This window comes from Henckelia pumila, chromosome 2, assembly GCF_033568475.1.
Source record: "Henckelia pumila isolate YLH828 chromosome 2, ASM3356847v2, whole genome shotgun sequence".
In the NCBI taxonomy this organism is placed as follows: Eukaryota; Viridiplantae; Streptophyta; class Magnoliopsida; order Lamiales; family Gesneriaceae; genus Henckelia; species Henckelia pumila.
Genome location: NC_133121.1, coordinates 161,692,583 through 161,713,139, shown reverse-complemented (window position 1 = coordinate 161,713,139; position 20,557 = coordinate 161,692,583). Strand labels below are relative to the sequence as shown.

Sequence of the window (20,557 nt, the reverse complement as noted above, 5' to 3'; positions counted from 1 at the left end):
CGTTCATCTTCAAGACAAGGTATATATGTAATGTACTAAATATTATGTCTTAAAACAGCTATATTTATATTTATATATATATATATATATATATATATATATATATAACTGATTTTATAATCCATAATATTATATATTTAAGGATCAATGCATATATCCATATATGTGTGTGTACGTATATATATATATGTAAAATTATTTCGGTGATAAAGTGTTTATTCATATATATATATATATATATATATATATATGTATGTATGTATGTATGCTCATACAAAACTAGCTAATTTTGCAGATCGATGAGCAATTAGAGATAACTGCTTATAATATGGCACCAATGTTCAATGAAGACCTTGATTACACACTAACTACTAACAATATTCTAGCTACACAAAATGACTATGGGATATATCAGTTTTAATGATATATATATATATATATATATAGACAAATACATATATATGTGTGTGTGTGTATTGATGTCAACTAAATTATCGAGCACATTATACTTGGTGAATAAAGCACGTGTATTGTGTACTTTTAAACAAAACTATGGGTGGCAAATGTTGCATAAGGTATAATTTCTGTAATATTGTTTGTGTCATGCATGTATTCTAATACACGATATTTCGGTATGGTTTGATACAATTTGGATTGCTCAGTTTAACGTTTGACGTTATTACTATTTGTTATATATTTTTTTTATCTTCAATACTTCTCTGCCCCTCTATGATCACTCTCTCCGTCCCAATTATATAGTAATACCTTTTTTTTCCGCACAGATTAAGAAAAATCATCGGGAAACAAATTTTGTACAAACTTTATATTTTATCTATATTTAATGTATTCAAAAAATGATACCGTTCTCCGTCTCAATTATATAGTACTACCTATTTTTTCCGCAGAGATTAAGAAAAATCATCGGAAAAATAAATTTTGTACAAACTTCTTATTTTATCCTTATTTAATGTATTTAAAAAATGATACCATAATTTTCAAGGTGTAGTTAATAGGAGTATATTACTAAAATAATGTACAAAAATATTACTAAATATGGTATATGTCTACATATTTGGGACAAATAAAAAAGCCATGACACATATAATTGAGACGGAAAAAATATATAAGTTAATTTTCCTTTTTCGTTCGTCTCATATATAAATATGCATTCGCATTTAGCAATATTTTCTCGATTCTTCTCCTAATACACCTTTATTTAATTTGGAGTTTTGTGTCACTAAATATTGGAAAAGGATAATTAAAATATTTATATAAGTACTTATAACTAAATAAAGATAAAGATAAATCTGAAAAGTTGTTTTTATAATTGATGTTTCTAATAAAAATGTCTAATTAAGCGGTGTGAAAAAATAAACAAATATCTAAACAACAAATAAATATCTAGAAAAAAAGGGTTGACCCCGAAAGGGACCCCATTCCACATGAATCAGAGGTCCATTGGCTCATGCGGAGGGTAAATCAAGGGATGTGCATGAGCGGCAGAGACCTGAAGGAGGGAGCACATGATCCAATCCCCAGAGCATACCCCACAATATTTCAGCAGAGAATATGCTCCATACGAGGATCGAACCCGCAACGCTAGGAAATTTCTTCCCACGTCACCTCACGTCTTACCAACTCGCATATGCCCATGTGACAACAACAAATAAATATCAGGAATGGAGGTCATGGAATTTATAAGAGTATGTATTATTATTATTTAATTTAACAGGGGACGCGTAGGAGAGTTAAAGAAGCCGGCCATGGATAGCCAATCAATTGATTCAATTTCACTCTGCTTCCCCATTCCCCTCCCACATTTTCAGTAAAAAAATATATATACTAATATTGGAACTCACTTTATTTTTTCGAAAAATGAAATTTTTGGTCAACATTCACCAAAGTGACTTCATTTCAAACATACATATATGTACATGTATGTAATCATGTTATTCTAGCAACAGTTTTTAGTATATGTCCATCTTGTATGATGTTTGTGTGAACATCTTGTTAAAAAAATTAAGTTCAATTTTTGCGAGATGAAAAGACGACTGTCTAGTATATTCAAATTATACATGTTATGATTATGATTATTAATGTTATTAGGTAGTTGGAGATGGTTAACTCTGATCATCATCATGACCTAATTAAAAATGACGTCATTGCAAATTCTTGAAAAATAAATAAAATTAAAAATGTTTGAAAAATATTTTATAATTAGAACTTAATAAATATTGTGTATTATTATTTAATGCAAATTCTACAATGCATTTAAAAAATTTAGATTTTGGTTAAAAAATTTATAATCCTAAATTAAAAAGTAATATACATGAAATTATCATTTTGATTTAATATTTTGGTACATTTAGGTATTTAAATTTCGTTTATGAATGCATTTTTAATTGAAAAGTTGAAAACAAGGAGAAACTTTAATAAAATAATGATAACAAGATAAAATAATAATATTTTTAGAAAATAATTATATAATCATAATAAATTAAAAATTAAAAATAAAATTAATAAAACAAAAAGTTTTTGCTAAATATTTTATAATTAGATTTTAATAAAAATTATGTATTATGGGTTGAATAGATTTAAATATTATTTTCACAGGGGTCAAATATGCATGCATTTTAAATATTTCACAGGGGTATTTGGTACAAAACAAATATCAAAATCTTTGTCCAGTCGTATGAGGGGCGCGTGCCCAACAATCACTCGTCTGAGAGGGCGAGTGTGCTAATTTTTTTAAAAGGTTAGGGTTTAAGATGCCTATTAAAATTTCACAGGGGAGAAGTGTGCATTTTTAATATTTCACAGGGGTGTTTGGTGCAAATAACTTCATATATATATATATATATACATGTAGTCTCTACTCTTCTTTATTGGTGTACGTAATATTTATACATGCTATATGTGTTAATTATTACGACTAATTAAACGATAAGCTACATATGAAATGACACTAAAAATGTTAGATTCATGAATGCAACACTTGACAAAAACACAATTAATATACAATATCAAGGAAAATTTTCTTACCCTAAGCATGCCATTTCAAAAGTACTACGTGTACATAGCAGCTCAAATAATTAATTTCAAAATAGAATTTTCCAAGCATCTAAAAAACCATGAATGCCAGCCACTTATATCATACAATATAATTGGAATTTTTTATTATTAGTTGAGTGGCAGAATTGTTAAAATTAGGTCTCGAACTCGAGATTTCGTCCCAAATTTGAAATCTTGATGCAGTTCGAGATTTCGTCCCAAATTTGAAATCTTGATGCCAGATTAGCTACAAATTATCGTTTACAATATTTAAGAAAAAACAAATTAAATTGATGAATAATATGATAGAAATAATTGCATGCATATGTGTGCTAATTACTGCAAGAGTTACACCCACCCACCCTCCCACCCCTTGGTTCAATAATATTTACTCCTCCCCTAACCAGTAACCACCTCTCCATCCCCCCATGCATTAAACCTATACAACCAACCTCAATATCCATCCATTAAATTAAAGCTAGCTAGCCCTGTCTAGTCCACTCCTAGATCCATTCAGAAATGGCTGACTCGGCCGCCGGTGGGTTTCTTGCGGTGGTGGTGGTGTTGGGGTTGGTTAGTCCTGCAATTAGGTGCGCCTCCGTGCCCGCCATGTTCATATTCGGCGACTCCCTTATAGACAACGGCAACAACAACAACATGCCTTCTCTTGCTAAAGCCAACTATCTTCCTTACGGCATCGATTTCAATGGCGGTCCCTCTGGAAGATTCTCCAATGGTTACACCATGGTTGATACAATTGGTAACTAAATTACATACATACTGTATTTATGTATCATGGATCCAACCATTTATATATATATATATATATATTTGTTAACTTGATTCATGCATGCATGCAGCTGAATCGCTTGGACTCCCGCTAATTCCTGCTCATTCCGAGGCTTCTGGTGATCAAATGCGATATGGCGTTAATTACGCCTCCGCTGCTGCTGGTATTCTTGATGATACAGGCAGAAACTTCGTGAGCATGCAACTCATAATATTGTTACAGCTTTCATTTCTTTATTTAATTAATTATTACATATGCTGTAAAATTAGATTAATTAAGGTGGTACGTAGTGTTTGGGATAGCTTAATTCTAGAAAGCACTTCTCAGCTTCTCTTTAACAAAATTTCACAAATTTTTATCAAGGAAAAACAGAGAATTGCTTACTAGAAGCTCTCCCAAACACTTTCACAAATTTTTATTAAGGAAAAACAGAGAATTGCTTACTAGAAGCTCTCCCAAACACTATCTTAATTGTGGGAAGTTGATGGATGATGATATTGCACGTATGTATACAGGTTGGTCGGATTCCATTTAATGAGCAGATAAAAAACTTCGAGACCACTCTTGATCAAATGTCAGACAATCAGCTTGCTGCAGACGAGTTAGCAAAGTGCATTTTCTTCGTTGGGGTCGGAAGCAATGACTACCTCAACAATTACCTCATGCCCAACTACGATACAAAGAATCGATACAATGGTCAACAATATGCAGATCTCTTGGTTCATCAGTATTCCCAGCAGCTCTCAGTAAGAAATATTATTATTATTATTATTAATTCCCATATACTAAAATTTTGAGGAAATATATAATGATGGATATATATATATATAGTACTCCTCATGAATATTATTTCTTGATTTTTATGTGTTAATAATAATTAATTAATTAATTAATGTGAGTGCAGAGATTATATAATCTTGGGGCTAGGAAATTTGTGATAGCAGGGGTTGGACTAATGGGGTGTATTCCAAGCATTCTTGCTCAAAGCAGGGATGGCACATGTTCACAACAAGTTAACCAGCTTGTGCTTCCATTCAACGCAAACACAAAGGCCATGATCAACAACCTCAGTGATAATTTACCGGCCTCTAGATTCGCCTACGTTGACATCGCCACCATGTTCCAAGATCTCCTTGCAAATGCTAGATCATACGGTAATTATTCGAAATTAAACCAAGATCGAACTAATTGACGTTCATTATATATATTATTCGAAACCGTTGTCAGTATTATTAATTGTACGTGTATATATATATATATATATGTTGTAGGATTTAGCGTGGTGAATCGTGGGTGCTGTGGCATTGGGAGGAACAGAGGGCAGATCACTTGTCTTCCGTTCCAGACACCGTGTCCGGACAGGAGACGCTACATATTCTGGGACGCATACCACCCAACGGAAGCAGTTAATGTGTTGTTTGGCCAGAGTGCCTTCAATGGAAATACGGATTTCGTTTATCCCATTAACATACAGCAACTAGCCAATCTTTAATTTGCAGACAACTACCTAAACAGATCGATCAATGTTTAACTTGTCAAGGCAGGAAATTAATTTAATTTATTTAGGTATTTTGTTTTGGAGTGATGATGTAATAAGAATTCATGACTATTTTTTTTTTTTTTTTTTTTATAGTTCCATTGATTATAATATAATAATACATAATCCAGATTAACATATATATTACATATCTCAAATCAAACTCAACTGGTGATCATAAACTTGCAGCAAGGATTTAAATTAAAGCTAATTAATCTTAAAGCATGGCTAACTGCTGTATATTAATTGGATAAGCAAATGATTTAGACTTGGAACTATATGCGTTCTTGGCGAGCAAAATGTTGACGTTTTCGGTGGGATGAAATGCATCCCAGAAAACGTACTTACTGCGATCATCGCATGGCGTTTGAAGAGGAAGGCATGTTATCTGGCCATTGTTTTTCCCCACTCCACAGCATCCCTTGTCAAACACTTCCAATCCTACACCAAATTAAAGTGTTCACAAAAGCAAACTGTACGTTGTAACAATATACAAAATTTCATCAAAATTTTCAATCAGGAAATGCATGATGAAATTGTATGTGTAAAAATGTATATATGCACCATAAGATTTTGCGTTCAGAAACAACTCTTGGCTGGCTTGAGATGAATCAAGGTAGACAAACTTCGCCCCTCGAAGCTGGCCATTGTTGAATCTATCGACCAAGTTCTTAAGGCCGACGTCAAAGAGTTCAATAGCCCTGTTGATTTCTTCATTACACTTGCTGTCATTGCCATTGCCATTGTATCGCGCTAGATGGTACGGTATGCATCCTATTTGTCCAACTGATGCCACCACCACTTTCCGCGCGCCCAAGTTATATAATTCCTAAAGACACACACACATATATACACTTGTAAAATCAAGATCAACATAAATGATGAAGAAATTAAATGTGCAGTACCATCAATTGTTTGGAGTAATCTTGGATGAGAGCAGCTGCATAAGCGCTAGGAGTGTAGTCGGAACTCGTGGAATAGTAGTCCGTCATGTAATAATTGTTGAGATAGTCGTTGCTTCCCAGTCCCGAGTAAAATATGCACTTGCTAAGATAGTTCCCTACCGCATCAACGTCTCCTCGAAAGAACCTACTAATCTGCTGCACACTCCTTGCAAAGCTACCAATTTGCTGGTTCATGGACATGTGATCACCCTGCATCACATCGGATATATACTCGAGATAAATACCAATCACTCCCTTTTGACATTAACAAAAAACATGAATGTATGTATGTATGTATAAAGACCAAGTTATTTCCAGTTTCGTCGCGTATCCCAGAAGCTCCTGATGCATAATTTACTCCTCGGAGTAATTGTTGTCCCATAGCCCTGGAGTTTGGTGGAATGTAGTTTGGAAAACCCAACAGTTGAGCTGAAAAAAGAATCAATCTTTTTTAGCATATATACATTATTATACATATCATTCTAAAAAGGATATGTGATTAATATAATGATATGATAGTACCGTACCTAAGATATCGACGAAAGTGCGGCCATTGGTGAAGCGTCCTGTGGCGCCTTGCAAGAAATCAATCCCATAAGGATCGTAGTTTGATCTGGCAAGAGTGAGCATGTCATTGTTATTTCCATTGTCCACCAACGAATCGCCGAATACAAAGAAACAAGGCACTTGGGGAACTTGATTGATAGGCTGTGACTGTGAACATATCACTGTTATTAAACACCACAGATTCAAAACAAGCCACATAACAAATTCATTGATGATCAACTTTGCCATATTTTGTTATCGATTTTCGACACAAAAGAATTCTAATCTATGTATATTATATACATGGTGAACCTGAAAATTAATTAAGACATGCACTTGTATGGTATTCTTTTGAGCTGTATTAATTCACGGATGTTTTCTGAAAGTGCATGAATGTGCGTTGGAACAGCTACGGGTAAAACATACTTCTTCTGTCCCGTGAGAGAAATTGGTTTGATTGCTAAAGCAATGTCAACAAATGTTGATTTAAGGGCAACGTGGAAATATGTACCCAAGCCAAACAAAAGTTTGAATTTAGTACCTAGACTTTCATTTTCCAAAAATGCCCTTGTCTTATCCGGAAGCATTATTATTTTCGAAATTATCAAATGTAGAATCGGATTCAGAATCTGATTCACTTGATTCATCAAGGTAATAAATATTTTCATCATCTGATGAAAATTCAATTGTTTCTACTGGATAAAATCCAAGAGTGTATAATTCATCTAAAATTTTAACTTTGTTTTTCTTTTCATTTCGTTTTGGACACTCATTTGCATAATGACCTTCTTCATTGCACAACCAACATGTGCAATTCTTTCCTTTACCTTTTGGGTAAGGTGGTTTTTTATTATCAATCTTTTTATAAAATTTTCTTTTATAAGGTTTTCTGAAGAAATTCCTTTTAAATTTCTTTTTCTTATAGGGAATAAATTTTCTATTAAAAGATTTATAAGGTTTATTAAATTTATTTCGTTTCTGTCGTTTTAAATGTTTGTGTGACTTGTTTGTTTTACAACCCTATTCTTTTACTGTGAATTCCATTTTGTCACAACAAAGTTTATTGTTTTGTTTGTAAGATTTGGATATTCTTTTATTTAATGTTATTTCATGACATTTTTTTGTTATAATATCTTTAATATCTTTAATAGCTCCTCCTAGTGTTTTGGCATAAGCGCTAGTTAAAAATTCATCTTTACTATTTATTGGTATATTAGGTATTTTATTAAAAATACTTAATTTATAATGTTTTTTTTTATCAGCATCTATTAACTGATAATAGTTTGTTTCATAATCACATATAAATTCTTCTAGATAACATAAATTGAATAATTTTATATTATCCAGAATAAAAATTGCTCTATTTTGTTCTATGTTTTTGGCTACTAAATTAGCGTCATTATTAGAAACTCCTAAAAATTCTTGGTACAAGACATCAATAAATAGTTTGAAATATCGATGTCCTGTCATTCCTTGTGGTAGATTAGTAATTACTAGGTTTTCATCCCAAGTTCTTACTGCTCCTATCAATGTCATTTTTATCATTACATGAGTTAATACTTGGATGTTCTCACTTTTATCTAATAGTGATGTTAATTGGATTTGTACTTATAGTTCATTTGCCCAATGATCTATCTTTGATATTTTTCTTTCCTTAGTAGTAGAGCATCCTAAATCTAAAATATTTTGTTTTACAAATCCTGAAGTTTTTGATTCTCTAAGAATATCTCTAACATCTTTATATGTTCCAGAATATTGATCTTTATTATATTCGAATCCTTCATTTTTGGTGCCACTACCACTACCTACATTCATTCGTAGAGTTAATCGTGGTCTAGAATCATCTTCTGATTCTGGTTCTAAGATATCCATATCTCTATATTTTTCTGTTTCTTGATGAGAATGATAAAGTTCTTCTTTATTTATTCATATTTGTTCATAATCAGATTGATCTGTTTCACTAAAAATCTCCATACTTAGTTTTTTCATAAATAAGAGGATTTCGATAATCAGATTGATCTGTTTCACTAAAAATCTCCATACTTAGTTTTTTCATAAATAAGGGGATTTTTATACCATGATTCAATTTTGAATGGTGGTTCTTCTTCCAGTTTTCTTTTTCCTTTATCTATTGGAAGAACTTCCTTAAGATAACTTAATATTTCATTACTATGTCTTTCTTGTTCTATTATTAATCTGGTCGTAGCTAAATCAATATATTCTTTGAAATTTCATTCTAATTCTTGTATTGTTAAATTGATCTTCTCAATTTTACTCTCTAATTCTCCTAGATCTTTTTCTAATTTTGTTAAGGATGTCATTACGAGGTTGATTGATCAGTAACCATGTCTTGTTTAATTTTAAGGATATTTTGATTCATGGTTCCAATCTTTTCAAGAATATCTTCATCATTTCTAGCTAATGATAACGATCTTCTTGGAAAAGAATGTTTCGTTCTTTGGAGGTCATCTGAACTCCATTTATTTTACAGAAATCGATTTCTTCAATAAATGCCTTTCGGGGATGTTCAATTATTATAATATTTTTAAACATTCTTTCAACAAAAATGGTTGGTTTTGTTGAAATTATTCCTTTTTGAGAATTATTACTCATTGCTAAACCGACAACATAGTTTATATTGATCGGATAATTTCCTGTTAACATACGATTATTTTTATAAAAACAATAATCTAATGTTAAAAAATCATTTATGTTTTTATCAAAAAGAGATATAAATACAAAATTTCATCTTTTTATAACATAAGTTTCCTATATTTTTTCCAAGGATTGAATCCTCAAGATTACGTATCCTTTGTCACGAACTATGATTTCAATTGGTACATCTATTCCTTCTCGGTAGTGAGCTGATACAATTATTTCAATTCCTCCGATATGAACATATTTCAGTTCAGATTTTTTTTTTCACTGGCTTTTGCCATGATGGTATCAATATCTTGAGTTGTTAATAACTTCAGTGTGTTAGACCTTAGTTCGTTATTTATTTTACATGATCGTTCTTTTGTTCGTATCGAATAATAAATTAAATTTTTTCTGGGATTAAGAAGATTTAAAATTTTACTTAATATTCCAGGTTGATTTATTAAATTTGTTTTTAAATTAGAAAATCCTGTTTTTTGTATTTCAGCAAACTTACTTTGATTGAATATAATATTCAAATTATACTCTTGATGCTCTTCAGATTCATCAATCTGAATGTTTTGATTTGAAGTTATTATCTCTGTCATTTTAACAGATGATATAAATTCTTAATTTTCTTAAAACTATTAAAAGTCTTTTTGTTGAATCTATTTGTTTTAATAGATTCTGGAAATATTCGAAATTATCAATTGAAGATTGACAATTCTTAAGATGTTTCAAATTGTTTTCACAATTTTCTATATCAAAATTTATATTTTGAGAATATAAATTAAAGATATTTGTTTTTGTATTTTCATACATTTTCCATTTAGTAAAAATTGTTATTTTTACTATTTTGTTTTTGTTGACCGGGTTTCGATAATAGAGCTTATTCTTATACATAACAGATTGTTATGTCTTCAATTTCTTCATTTTCAGAAATTTGAATTATCATTTTCCAGTTGCTTGAAAAATGTTTTTTTTTATGATTTTTGAAATAACAGGTTTGAAGATCTTTTATTCTATTTCATAATTGATTTATTTGACGTAAATCTTTTAGTAAGATTATTTTATCAAATAAATTTTTAATCTCAATATCAAAAGTTAATCCAAAAATTAATAATCTGCTTTAAACCTGCTCTGATACCAGGTTGCGGAACTCTTCTTATTCATTAGTTTACACATCGGTTTATAGATCTGATTCATTTGTAACAGATAAATGATTTAATTCCAATTTGGTTCCATTCATTCATTACTATTACAATTTTTAGTTGATAAACTGATTCGAATATGGTTAAATCAAAATTATTTATATGATATTCATGAAATATATCATATCATGATCATCCTCTATTTCAAACAAGTTTTTAATTATTAATCTCCCATTTCTTATAAAGGATGATGACATGATTAATATATTTTGAATATTTCTTTGATTATTATTTTCATTATCAATTTTATTATATATTTCCTTTATACTATGTTCACCAAACCGAACAATTATATAAGTTTCAACAATGAATAATCTTTGATTTATTTTATTCATTTTGTTATAGATCTGAATGTAGAGTGGATCTGTAATTTCTAGATTTTGAATTTTATTTCTCAGATCTCGAAACTTTTTATTTAATATGAGTACTTCTTGCTTCAGAGTCATTCCAGAAATGATAAAGTTTTGAATAATTTTTAAATTAAGGGAAGCAGGAGGTTCAGGAAGGTTACCTTAATTGATTGATTCTTGGTTTTGAGCAGAGGCCAAATCTTTGCTTTTCCTTAAAAGATCTCCTGATCGAATGGTACTTGCTTTTTAGATCTTCAGGTTTACTCTAACCATGAATATTCAATTATCAGCTTCCAGCCTTCTCACTCCTTTCGCCATGCTTGCTTAGTTATTAGCCATAAGGCTTAATTTTGTTTCTGATTTTTATGTTTCTTAGTTTCTGATAGTTTTCATACATCTTGTATGAACCAGATTATAAGAAACTTAAGAAGAGAGAAAGATACTCAAACTTCACTTGTTCATTTACAACACAAACATCTCCTTTTATAGGCGTGGAGAAACGCGTACAAAATTAAAATAAAGGAAAATAAGGGGGACCACCCGACGCTACATAATGGAAAACAGCTCATTTTACATCTGAGTGGATGTCTTTCACATGTGGTGTGGTCCACAATTTCATTTGTTTTTACATTGCCTCACTATCTGAATCACTGGCACCTTCGGACCATTTCTTTATTGGTTTGTCTTCTTTGACAACTGCTTTTTCTGTCTGAATTGGTTGGCAATGTCCACATCTATGAGTGGAAATCATTGTCTTAGTCTTTGACACAGCATTTGTTGAGTTTCTCTGGTCATGTCAACTCTTGCTTCATAGATTGGAGCTTCGAATTGAGCTAACATGGCTTGTTCTTTCTTTTGGATTGTCTCCTTGTGTCCAGTGGTTAATAAAATTTTACTAGTTGCAAAATTTATTTTAACCTTTGAATTTTCATCAATCTTTCCTGTCTTTGAGATCATGTCAATCAATGTTTTTATTCTTATCTCAGGAAGTGTTGAGATATCCATTACTGGTTTCTCTTTATTTGATCCTTCAAATAAGAACTTGTCTTTATTTCTTTGACATTGAATGTATATCATCGGTTGATAGAATTTGTCATTTTTTCAATCTGGAAGGTTGAATGAATACTCAATGTTAACACCGGATCATCTTTGAAGACTGTTTTCTTGAACTGGATGATACTATTTCTCAGTTGATATAAAAATACTTCTATCTCTTGATTGTTGGGACTGACTTCTAATCCACTTAATAATCCATTTGAAAAGAATCTTGCGACTTCATGCGCTGGAGCACCCTGCAGTGTTCTTGCTCTTGATATGCTTTGTGTGTTACAAGTTTGTAGCCAAGATCCTACAGATGGTTTGGCTATTCTCAAATAGTTTAGTGTTTCAAAGAATTCAGTCTTGAGTTTTTCTGAAATTTTTTTTTTTTCAAAAATTGGTTTTTGTGGTCGCAAATTGACCATCTTTCTTTCTTTTGTTTCAATGGCGCTTTTAAACGTCCTTTCTTCTTTTTCTTTTTTCTCGGTGTTGGCTGTGACCACCGATTCTTTTTTCATTTCTTTTTCTTTGTTGTCAGTGTTGGCTGTGACCACTGACTGTTTCTCATTCATCTCCATTATTTTATCTAATGGAGTTGCTATATTTTTTGGTGTTCTTGGTGAGGATGATGATGATGATGTTGTCATCTTTTCTTTTATCCTCTGAATTTTTTCATTTATATTCTTTTTCCTTTGTTGAAGAATCTGAATTTCTTCATCTATGTCAATCAATTGTTCTTCTAATTGATTTAATTGCTCCATCCTGCACAATATATATATATAATGATTAGAAATTTAACTCTTTATCGTGAGTAATTTGGATAGTTTTATTATGCGTATAATTGTATTTATGGATTCTTTTGCAAGAATTGAACCAATCTTCATAAATGAAATTGATTATTTTACTCATAGAGTAATTCATGTTTTTGAATATAAATCTCATTTCATAAATTTATATTTCTCATGCTTTCTGAGGCATGTTCGGATGACTTAAAATCATTGAGTAATTCATGTTTCTGAATATAAATCTCATTTCATCAATTTATATTCCCCATGCTTTCTGAGGCATGTTCGGATGACTTAAAGTCATTTTCTGGATCACTTAGGATCTCTCTCTTTTGTTATTCCGTTACTACGGATAGTATAATTTGGATGAAGTTCTCTGGTTAATGCGTCGGGTAATGAGTTATCCATTTCTTTGACATGCTGGATCTCGAACTGATAATGGTTCAATTCCAATTGCCATCTAATTAACCTTGCTGCATTTCTCCCTGCATTTCTTGATATTTTCCTTGTCTTGAAATATGTTAAATTCATATTATCTGTTCTGACTAGAAATGGTTTAGAAATAAGATAAATTTCATAAGTTCTAATTGTAAATATTAAAGCTAATAATTCTTTTTCATTTGAGTGATAATTTAGCTGTGCATCTTGAAAAGTTCCTGATGTATAATTACATAATTCTTCATTATTTCTGGTAGCTGTTTTAGTAAGTTCTTCTAAAGTTCTTTCACCTGTATAAGCTTTTAAACATGCTCCTCAGTATTCATCTGAAGTGTCTGTTTCAATTATTATTATGTCTTTATTAGAAGGAAAATATAACTCAAGAAGATTACTAATTATTTTCTTTTTAATAGTGTCTATATAATTAGTATCTTCTTTAGACCATTTCCACTTATAGACCTGTTTAAGTTTTGCCTGAAGAGGTTTTTTGATTTCTGCAAGTTTCTTAATGTAATTTCCAGAATAAGTTAATAATCCTAGAAATCTTCTTAATTGATCTTTATCCTTGATTTCATTAGGAAAATCATGAATTTTCTTAAGTATATGTTGTTGTAAACAATGTTTTCCATCTTCTATTTGTAATCCTAAATAATTTATTTTTGTTTTAAACAATTGTGCTTTATTTTCAGAAAGTATAATTCCATCTTTATGACAAATATCTAATACTGTCATGAGGTCTTTATAATGTTCATCTAGTGTTTTTGAATAAATTAATATGTCATCTATATAAACACAACAAAAATCTACATATGATTTAAAAGATTCATCCATATATCTTTGGAAGATACCTGGTGCTTGTTTAAGTTCGAAAGGTAATACCGTCCATTGATACTGTCCTTTTGGACAACTGAATGCTGTAAGTAATTGTGTTTGTGGTTCTAGCTGAATTTGCCAGAATCCCGATTTATAATCTAAACTGAAAAAATATTTCATTTCTCCTATATAAGATAGTAAATCATTCTTATTTGGGATGTAATATCCATCCATAATTGTTGCTTTATTCATTTTTCGATAATCAATTATCATTCTTTTTTTATCAGTATCTTTCTTACTGACATAAAAGGCTGGTGAGGAGTGTGGACTCTTACTAGGGATGATTATCTTAAGTTTTAGTAATTCTTGAACCTCTTTTTTGAATATTTTTACATCATCCATGTTGCATCTTCTTGGTGCTTCACAGATTGTGATATTAGGGTCTTTAAGTTTTATTGAAGCAATAAATTGTTTTCTTTTCTTAATTTTGTCATGAGGATTTTCAGAACAAATATCATGAAATTTTTTCATGATTTTTTTTTCAAGATTAATCGTTAAAATATTTTCTATTTTTAGTTCTATTGGAAAATTCTTTGTAAATCCTTCATTTTCTACACGAAATGATGTTCGTATTTTAGGAATATAAATCATTGATGATCCTTTGTTTAAAGTTATGTGATCTTCAAATTGTGTAAAAGGAAGATATTGTCTTAAAAAGTTATTTCCTATTATAATGTCCATTCCTGATTCTATTTGGTATATAATGGATATTACAAATTTTATTTTCTCAATTTCTATTTTTAATTTTTCTGCTACTGTATCAAGCATGATTATTGATCCATCTCCTATTCGAATTTTTATCCTTTATCGTATTTCTTTCAATAATGATTTGGAAGTATATGTTTGCTTCCTAAACACATACTTGCTCCTGTATCAACATAAGCATGTATATGATATGATTTATGTTCTTTGATTTTAATTTGAATTTATATATATATATACTATTTGGATTAGTTTTGTTTTTAGTTTCCATTCTCTCAACTCTTTTTTTTTAAAAAAAAATTGTAATTTTAATGGTTTAAGAGGAGGGTAATAGATAAGGGTAGAAGTGACATTTTTAAACAAAATTTTCTCTCTCCAGGGAGTAGAAAATAAGTTTTAATGGAGTAGGTATTGAAATGTAAGTTAAAAATGGGTTTAGGTATTGATTTGGAATTTATCCTTGATTTAATTACTATAGTTGGCAGACATATTCCGTGCGTACATATTCCGTATTAAAGTAAAGATTTCTCAAATATATATATGTGTGCATTTATGGTTTTGTAATTTTGATGCGATTTTAGTTATTTTATGTTGTTAAATTTTATTTTTAATTGTGTAACTTTTTGGTGAGAAGAGGTTGTACGGAAAATGAGAGGCATCTGGCAGGCTTCTTGGCAAAAGTAGACATAAATGAACCGATCTCGTGCCAGAATGAGAGAGATTCTGAGACTGTGTGTAATATGAGATTACACGGTTGAGGAAGGCTTAAAAGATTTGATAAGTAATATTCATATTAAGAAGGTGCATCTTCTTTTCGGAAGCTTATGAAATAAAAACTCCAAAGTTAAACGTGCTTGACTTGGGGAATTTATAGGATGGACCGATGGGTGATCTCTTTGGAAGTTTTTCAGGGTGCATGTGAGTGAGAACACAAGCACACTAGAAAGACCCGTCTTGATACAGTGAGGATCAGACAGTCGCCGAATCTGTGATGCTACATCAACGGGGAGAGTTCGAGATGGTTTTGACAAAACCCGAGACCCACCCCACAAAAAAGGAACCGAACCCGGATGCCTCTCCTGCCTCAAAATCTGACGGGTTGGACCCACGAACTAGTTAAAAATTTAATAGAAAAAACTAAAATAAGTCGCTTGTTATGTGAAAAGTTGGTCCACTTCAACTTAACTAAACTGAAGAAGCAACTGAGAAACTAGAAGAAGCTGACTGAAACTGGAAGGCTCAGTGGCGATACTAAATATATCAACTGAGGCTGGAAGTTTGTTCTAAAACTAAATGACAAGTCAACTGGATGAGTGTCACTTCAACTGAAACCTCAAACTGAAACTGGACGCGAAACTGAAGATGGTTGCCAGACTGAAACTGGATATTTCAGTCTGGTTGGAGCTCGATTGAGAATATCAATTTACTTAGAGCAGATCGAGAGTTTTTAGTTATGGATTTTTTACTTAGAGCAGACTCCACATCACCACAAGCATTAATAATCATCAATTTTTTATTTGGGCATTGACTAGAAATATGGCCAATACCTTGACACCTAAAACATTTAATATCTTTAGATCGAGTATTGAAAGTTTCAGATATACCTTTAACCACTTGCTTTGGTGCCTCTGATTTGGTGTAATATTTTGGTTTGGACACTGGCCTGTTGTCCTCTCGTTTTGCAACGTTCGGACGCCAAGAAGTCGACAATCCTCCAGCTAAAGAAGATCGTCCAGCTCCTCTTCTCTTGAGCTGCTGCTCTACCTTCATGGCCGTCTGCACCATTTCATCCACATCTAAACAGTGACGAAGTTCCACTTGATTTTGGATTTCTCTATTCAAACTGCACAAAAATCAAGCCATTGTGGCTTCATTATCCTCCTCGATGTTGGTCCTGATCATCGTGGTCTCCAACTCCTTGTAATAATCCTCCACGCTCCTTGGACCCTGCCTCAAAGTCTATAGTCGCCTGTACATTTCACGATAATAATGGTTAGGAACAAAACGTTTCTTCATGACACGATTCATCTCTTCCCACGTCTCGATAGGTGGCTCTCCACACCTCCTTCTAGTGGTCACTAATTGATCCCACCAGATTAATGCATAATCTACAAATTCAACCATTGCCAACCTCATTTTCTTAAGGGCAGAATAGTGATGGCAATCGAATACAAACTTCACACGCTTTTCCCATTCCAGATACGCCTCCGGATCAGATTTCCCATGAAACACTGGAATTTTCATCTTAATGCTACTAATATTCTCATCCTCCTTACTGCCCTCCGTAAATTTTCCACGTACCACTTCTCGCCTATGTCTACCCCCATGTATTCTTCTCTCCTCATCCCAATTCTCATCAAAACTTTCCTCATCGTCTTCAAAATCATTACCCTTCCTATTTTTATTTTTTTTTTCACTACCACTACTCTCCTCCAATTTACGCATCCGCTCATGAAGAGGTTCTAACTCCGATCTCATCACCCTAGTCAACTGCCCCATCAACGCCTCCATTTGAACCTTAGAAATTCCTTGGTTCACACTTTCACTAACATCTTTATTATGATTCATGGTACCTTCAAGAAAATAGTTAGTAATAAATGTCCTCACACAAGTTCTCACAGTTCACTCCAAACGAATCACTCAATCACTCTTTTTTTTTACTCAAACTTATGGAGAGGCTTTGCTTTGTAGAATAAAATTCAAACCTTCAAGTTTAAAACTTTTAGACGCTTGAAAATTGACCCACAAAGATTGACAAAAACAAGCAAGAATTTTTATGGACAAATTGACTTTGACTCACGCCCATTAATGAACAAAGACAAAGGAATTGGCCACAAGCTACTTTCTTCACTTTTTTTTTTTTTTTTGAATTTATAACTTGTAGCACAAGACACGAGACGTGGATAACAAGTTTGAAAGAAACGACACAGAAATTTGATATGAGATAGACGAAGAACACAAAGAACACAAAGAACAAATCTAGATGTAGATAGGATACTTACTTGATTCAAAACCTTGGCTTTGATGTCAAATGATATGAATCTTGATGTGTAAGATTAGAAAACACGATTACAAATCTGAATCATACCCTCTAATCAATAAACAAAAGATCCAAAATTTTGCCCAATTTTTGAAACAAGTAAAAGTGATAGAATTTTGGACTTTCATCTTTAATCGACGGAACGATTAACAACAGAAATCACGACAATTGAAACCAAAGAAAACCTTCAGATAACTTGTATCTGACAATCTTCAGTGAGAAACAATCGACAAACGCTTCCAAGTAATTAAACTGGAAAAAGTTTGATTTGAAAAGCCAAAGCAAAGTTTTGAATAAAATTCTAGATAGAATTTCAATAATTTGTGTATAAACTGAATCTGAATTCTTATTAATGAAATAAACAAAAGTATTTATAGTTTACAATCAAAAATAAAAGATAATGCAAAATATAGCCTAAAGATATCAAAGATATCATCTAGAAAATTTCCTAGTGTAATTAAAACTCTCAAAAATAGGAAAATAACATCAAAATATCAAAATCCCGCACACACACAAAACACGCTGAAGTGTGTAAAAACTCGCTCGCTCGAGCGGACGCAACCCACGCTCGAGCGAGAAACTTTCTGGTCTCGCAATTTCCCAAGCTTGCTTGAGCGGGCACGAAGTGCGTTCGAGCGAGAATTTCTCTGCCCCAAAATTGTTTTTGCAGCTCGCTCGAGCGGAACTGGGTTGCGCTCAAGAGGGACCTCTTCTGCCTTACTTTGATTTTTTTTTACTTCTTTTGACTCCCAACACTTCAAGGACGCATATGCAACTCCCAAATTGATCCTCAAGTGCTCCAACTCCATCTTGGTAATTTAACATCAGCTTTTGAAGTGCCTTCTTGAATTTGTTAGCTCGGCTCCTCGTTATTGGCCCTCGTGGCAACTCCAAAGGATCTCGAACTCCACTTGCCACTCGATCCACATGCGAGCTATCCATGATCGCATCACACATACTGGAGTATGGATTGCATTGCACAAGATATCCTGCGGTGCTTGAAGTATACAACAATGCAAATTGGATTCCAGATACCAAAGACTCTAATTCCACAAGTGACTATGTTTTTAGCATTGGTGGTGGCGCAGTCTCTTGGAGGTCATCCCAACAAACTTGCATCGCTAGATCAACAATGGAATCTGAATTCATAGCACTTCATAAAGCCGCAGAAGAAGTTGAATGACTTAGGAATTTTCTGGAGGATATTCCTTGTTGGTCAAAGCCAGTGCATGCAACTATGATACATTGCGACAGTCAATCGGAAATTGCAAGGGCACATAGTGCTATGTATAATGGTAAGTTTTGACATATTCGTCGAAGACACAATATCGTATGAAAATTGATCTCAAATGGAGTTATCACAATTGATTACATCAAATCAAAAGATAACTTAGCGGATCCGCTTACAAAAGCATTGAGTAGATATAAAGTTTACAACTTGTCAAGAGGAATGGGCTTAAAATCTACAAAATAAAGCTCTCATAGTGGTAACCCAACCTTGTTGATTGGAGATCCCAAAATCTTGGTTCAATAGGACAACTAAATTATGAAAACTTGAGTAACACTCTAGAATTTTTTTCTGACTCATTCCTAGGACTAAGAGTGTTGTAGCCTACGTATGTAGTGAGGTTAAGTTTGAACTTTTAATGGTTCCTTGCCTGGAAAAAGGTGGAGTACTGTAGGATAATCTTCATAGGAGACCACCTATGTAAGTGTGAGGACGGGCCGCCTCAATGAAATACTTTATGAAGCCAAGATGTGTTCCATGACCAAAACGGACACAACCGGAAAACCAATAGAAATGAAGAAAAGTCATTGTGTAGGTACTATTGTCTGGGTTTACACAAACCGCCAAGAAGTCCAAGACATCATGTTTACTTCGTGGCCTAGTAAATCCGATAGTATTCTACTAAAATTAAAATTAAGCGATTAAGCAATGAGAAGTTCAGAAAAAGAAAAAGGGATGAGAAGCTCGGAAAATATAAAAAAAATTGGAAAATTTAGGTGTAGGGGCGCTGAAAATTGCGCCCCTGCACTGGTCATGCTGCCTGGGCGTTTGCCCAGGCAAGCTGGGGTGGCTCAGGGGCGCAATATATTGCGTCCCTGCACTAGATCTTCTGCCTTGGAATTTTCCAAGGCACATGGAGTGGTACAAGAGAGCAATATATTGCGCCCCTGCACTGGTGCTTCTGCTTCACGAAAAGGTGCATATCTTTTTCAAGTTTTCTGATGGTTTTTGACATCTTTTGGTGATATTTGTCAGTTATTTCGACTAAAAGACACACCACATGATTGAAAAGTTTTGTCTTTACACCAAAACAATATAAATATGAGAATCAAACATCATTTTAATAATTTTTAAAAAGATTCTCAGATTTTTTAAAAACACATTCCTGCATACAATTTTGTTTCTTCTTCTTTCTACAAAATAGAGTTTATATCATTTCTGGTTATTGAACTTGTGATTTATTGTGCTATTATCATAAGTTTGTTGTTGTTGTATCTTGAGAGAAGTTTGTCAAATTCTGTCAGCACCAAGAGCGGGGCAAAAACTTGTTAAGGATATCGCATTCAACAAGAGCTTCAACAAATATTCATTATGTTTCTGTTTACTA

The 20,557-nt window shown here is 32.4% G+C and overlaps 2 protein-coding genes across 2 annotated transcripts; one reads left to right on the top strand and one right to left on the bottom strand.

Moving 5' to 3' along the window:
* The first annotated feature begins 3,438 nt into the window (after positions 1-3,438).
* LOC140884021 (GDSL esterase/lipase At1g71691-like) lies at positions 3,439-5,376 on the top strand. The gene is made up of 5 exons (XM_073290684.1): positions 3,439-3,811; positions 3,912-4,033; positions 4,357-4,587; positions 4,746-4,995; positions 5,113-5,376. The coding sequence occupies exons 1-5, from the start codon at positions 3,571-3,573 to the stop codon at positions 5,331-5,333; spliced, it is 1,065 nt and encodes a 354-aa protein (XP_073146785.1). The 5' UTR covers positions 3,439-3,570; the 3' UTR covers positions 5,334-5,376.
* Positions 5,377-5,595: 219 nt separating this feature from the next.
* Positions 5,596-7,109, bottom strand: LOC140884310 (GDSL esterase/lipase At1g33811-like). Its single transcript, XM_073291028.1, has 5 exons — positions 6,850-7,109; positions 6,627-6,751; positions 6,284-6,532; positions 5,943-6,207; positions 5,596-5,819 (listed from the first exon to the last, which is right to left on the bottom strand). The coding sequence occupies exons 1-5, from the start codon at positions 7,085-7,087 to the stop codon at positions 5,596-5,598; spliced, it is 1,101 nt and encodes a 366-aa protein (XP_073147129.1). The 5' UTR covers positions 7,088-7,109.
* Positions 7,110-20,557: the final 13,448 nt, after the last annotated feature.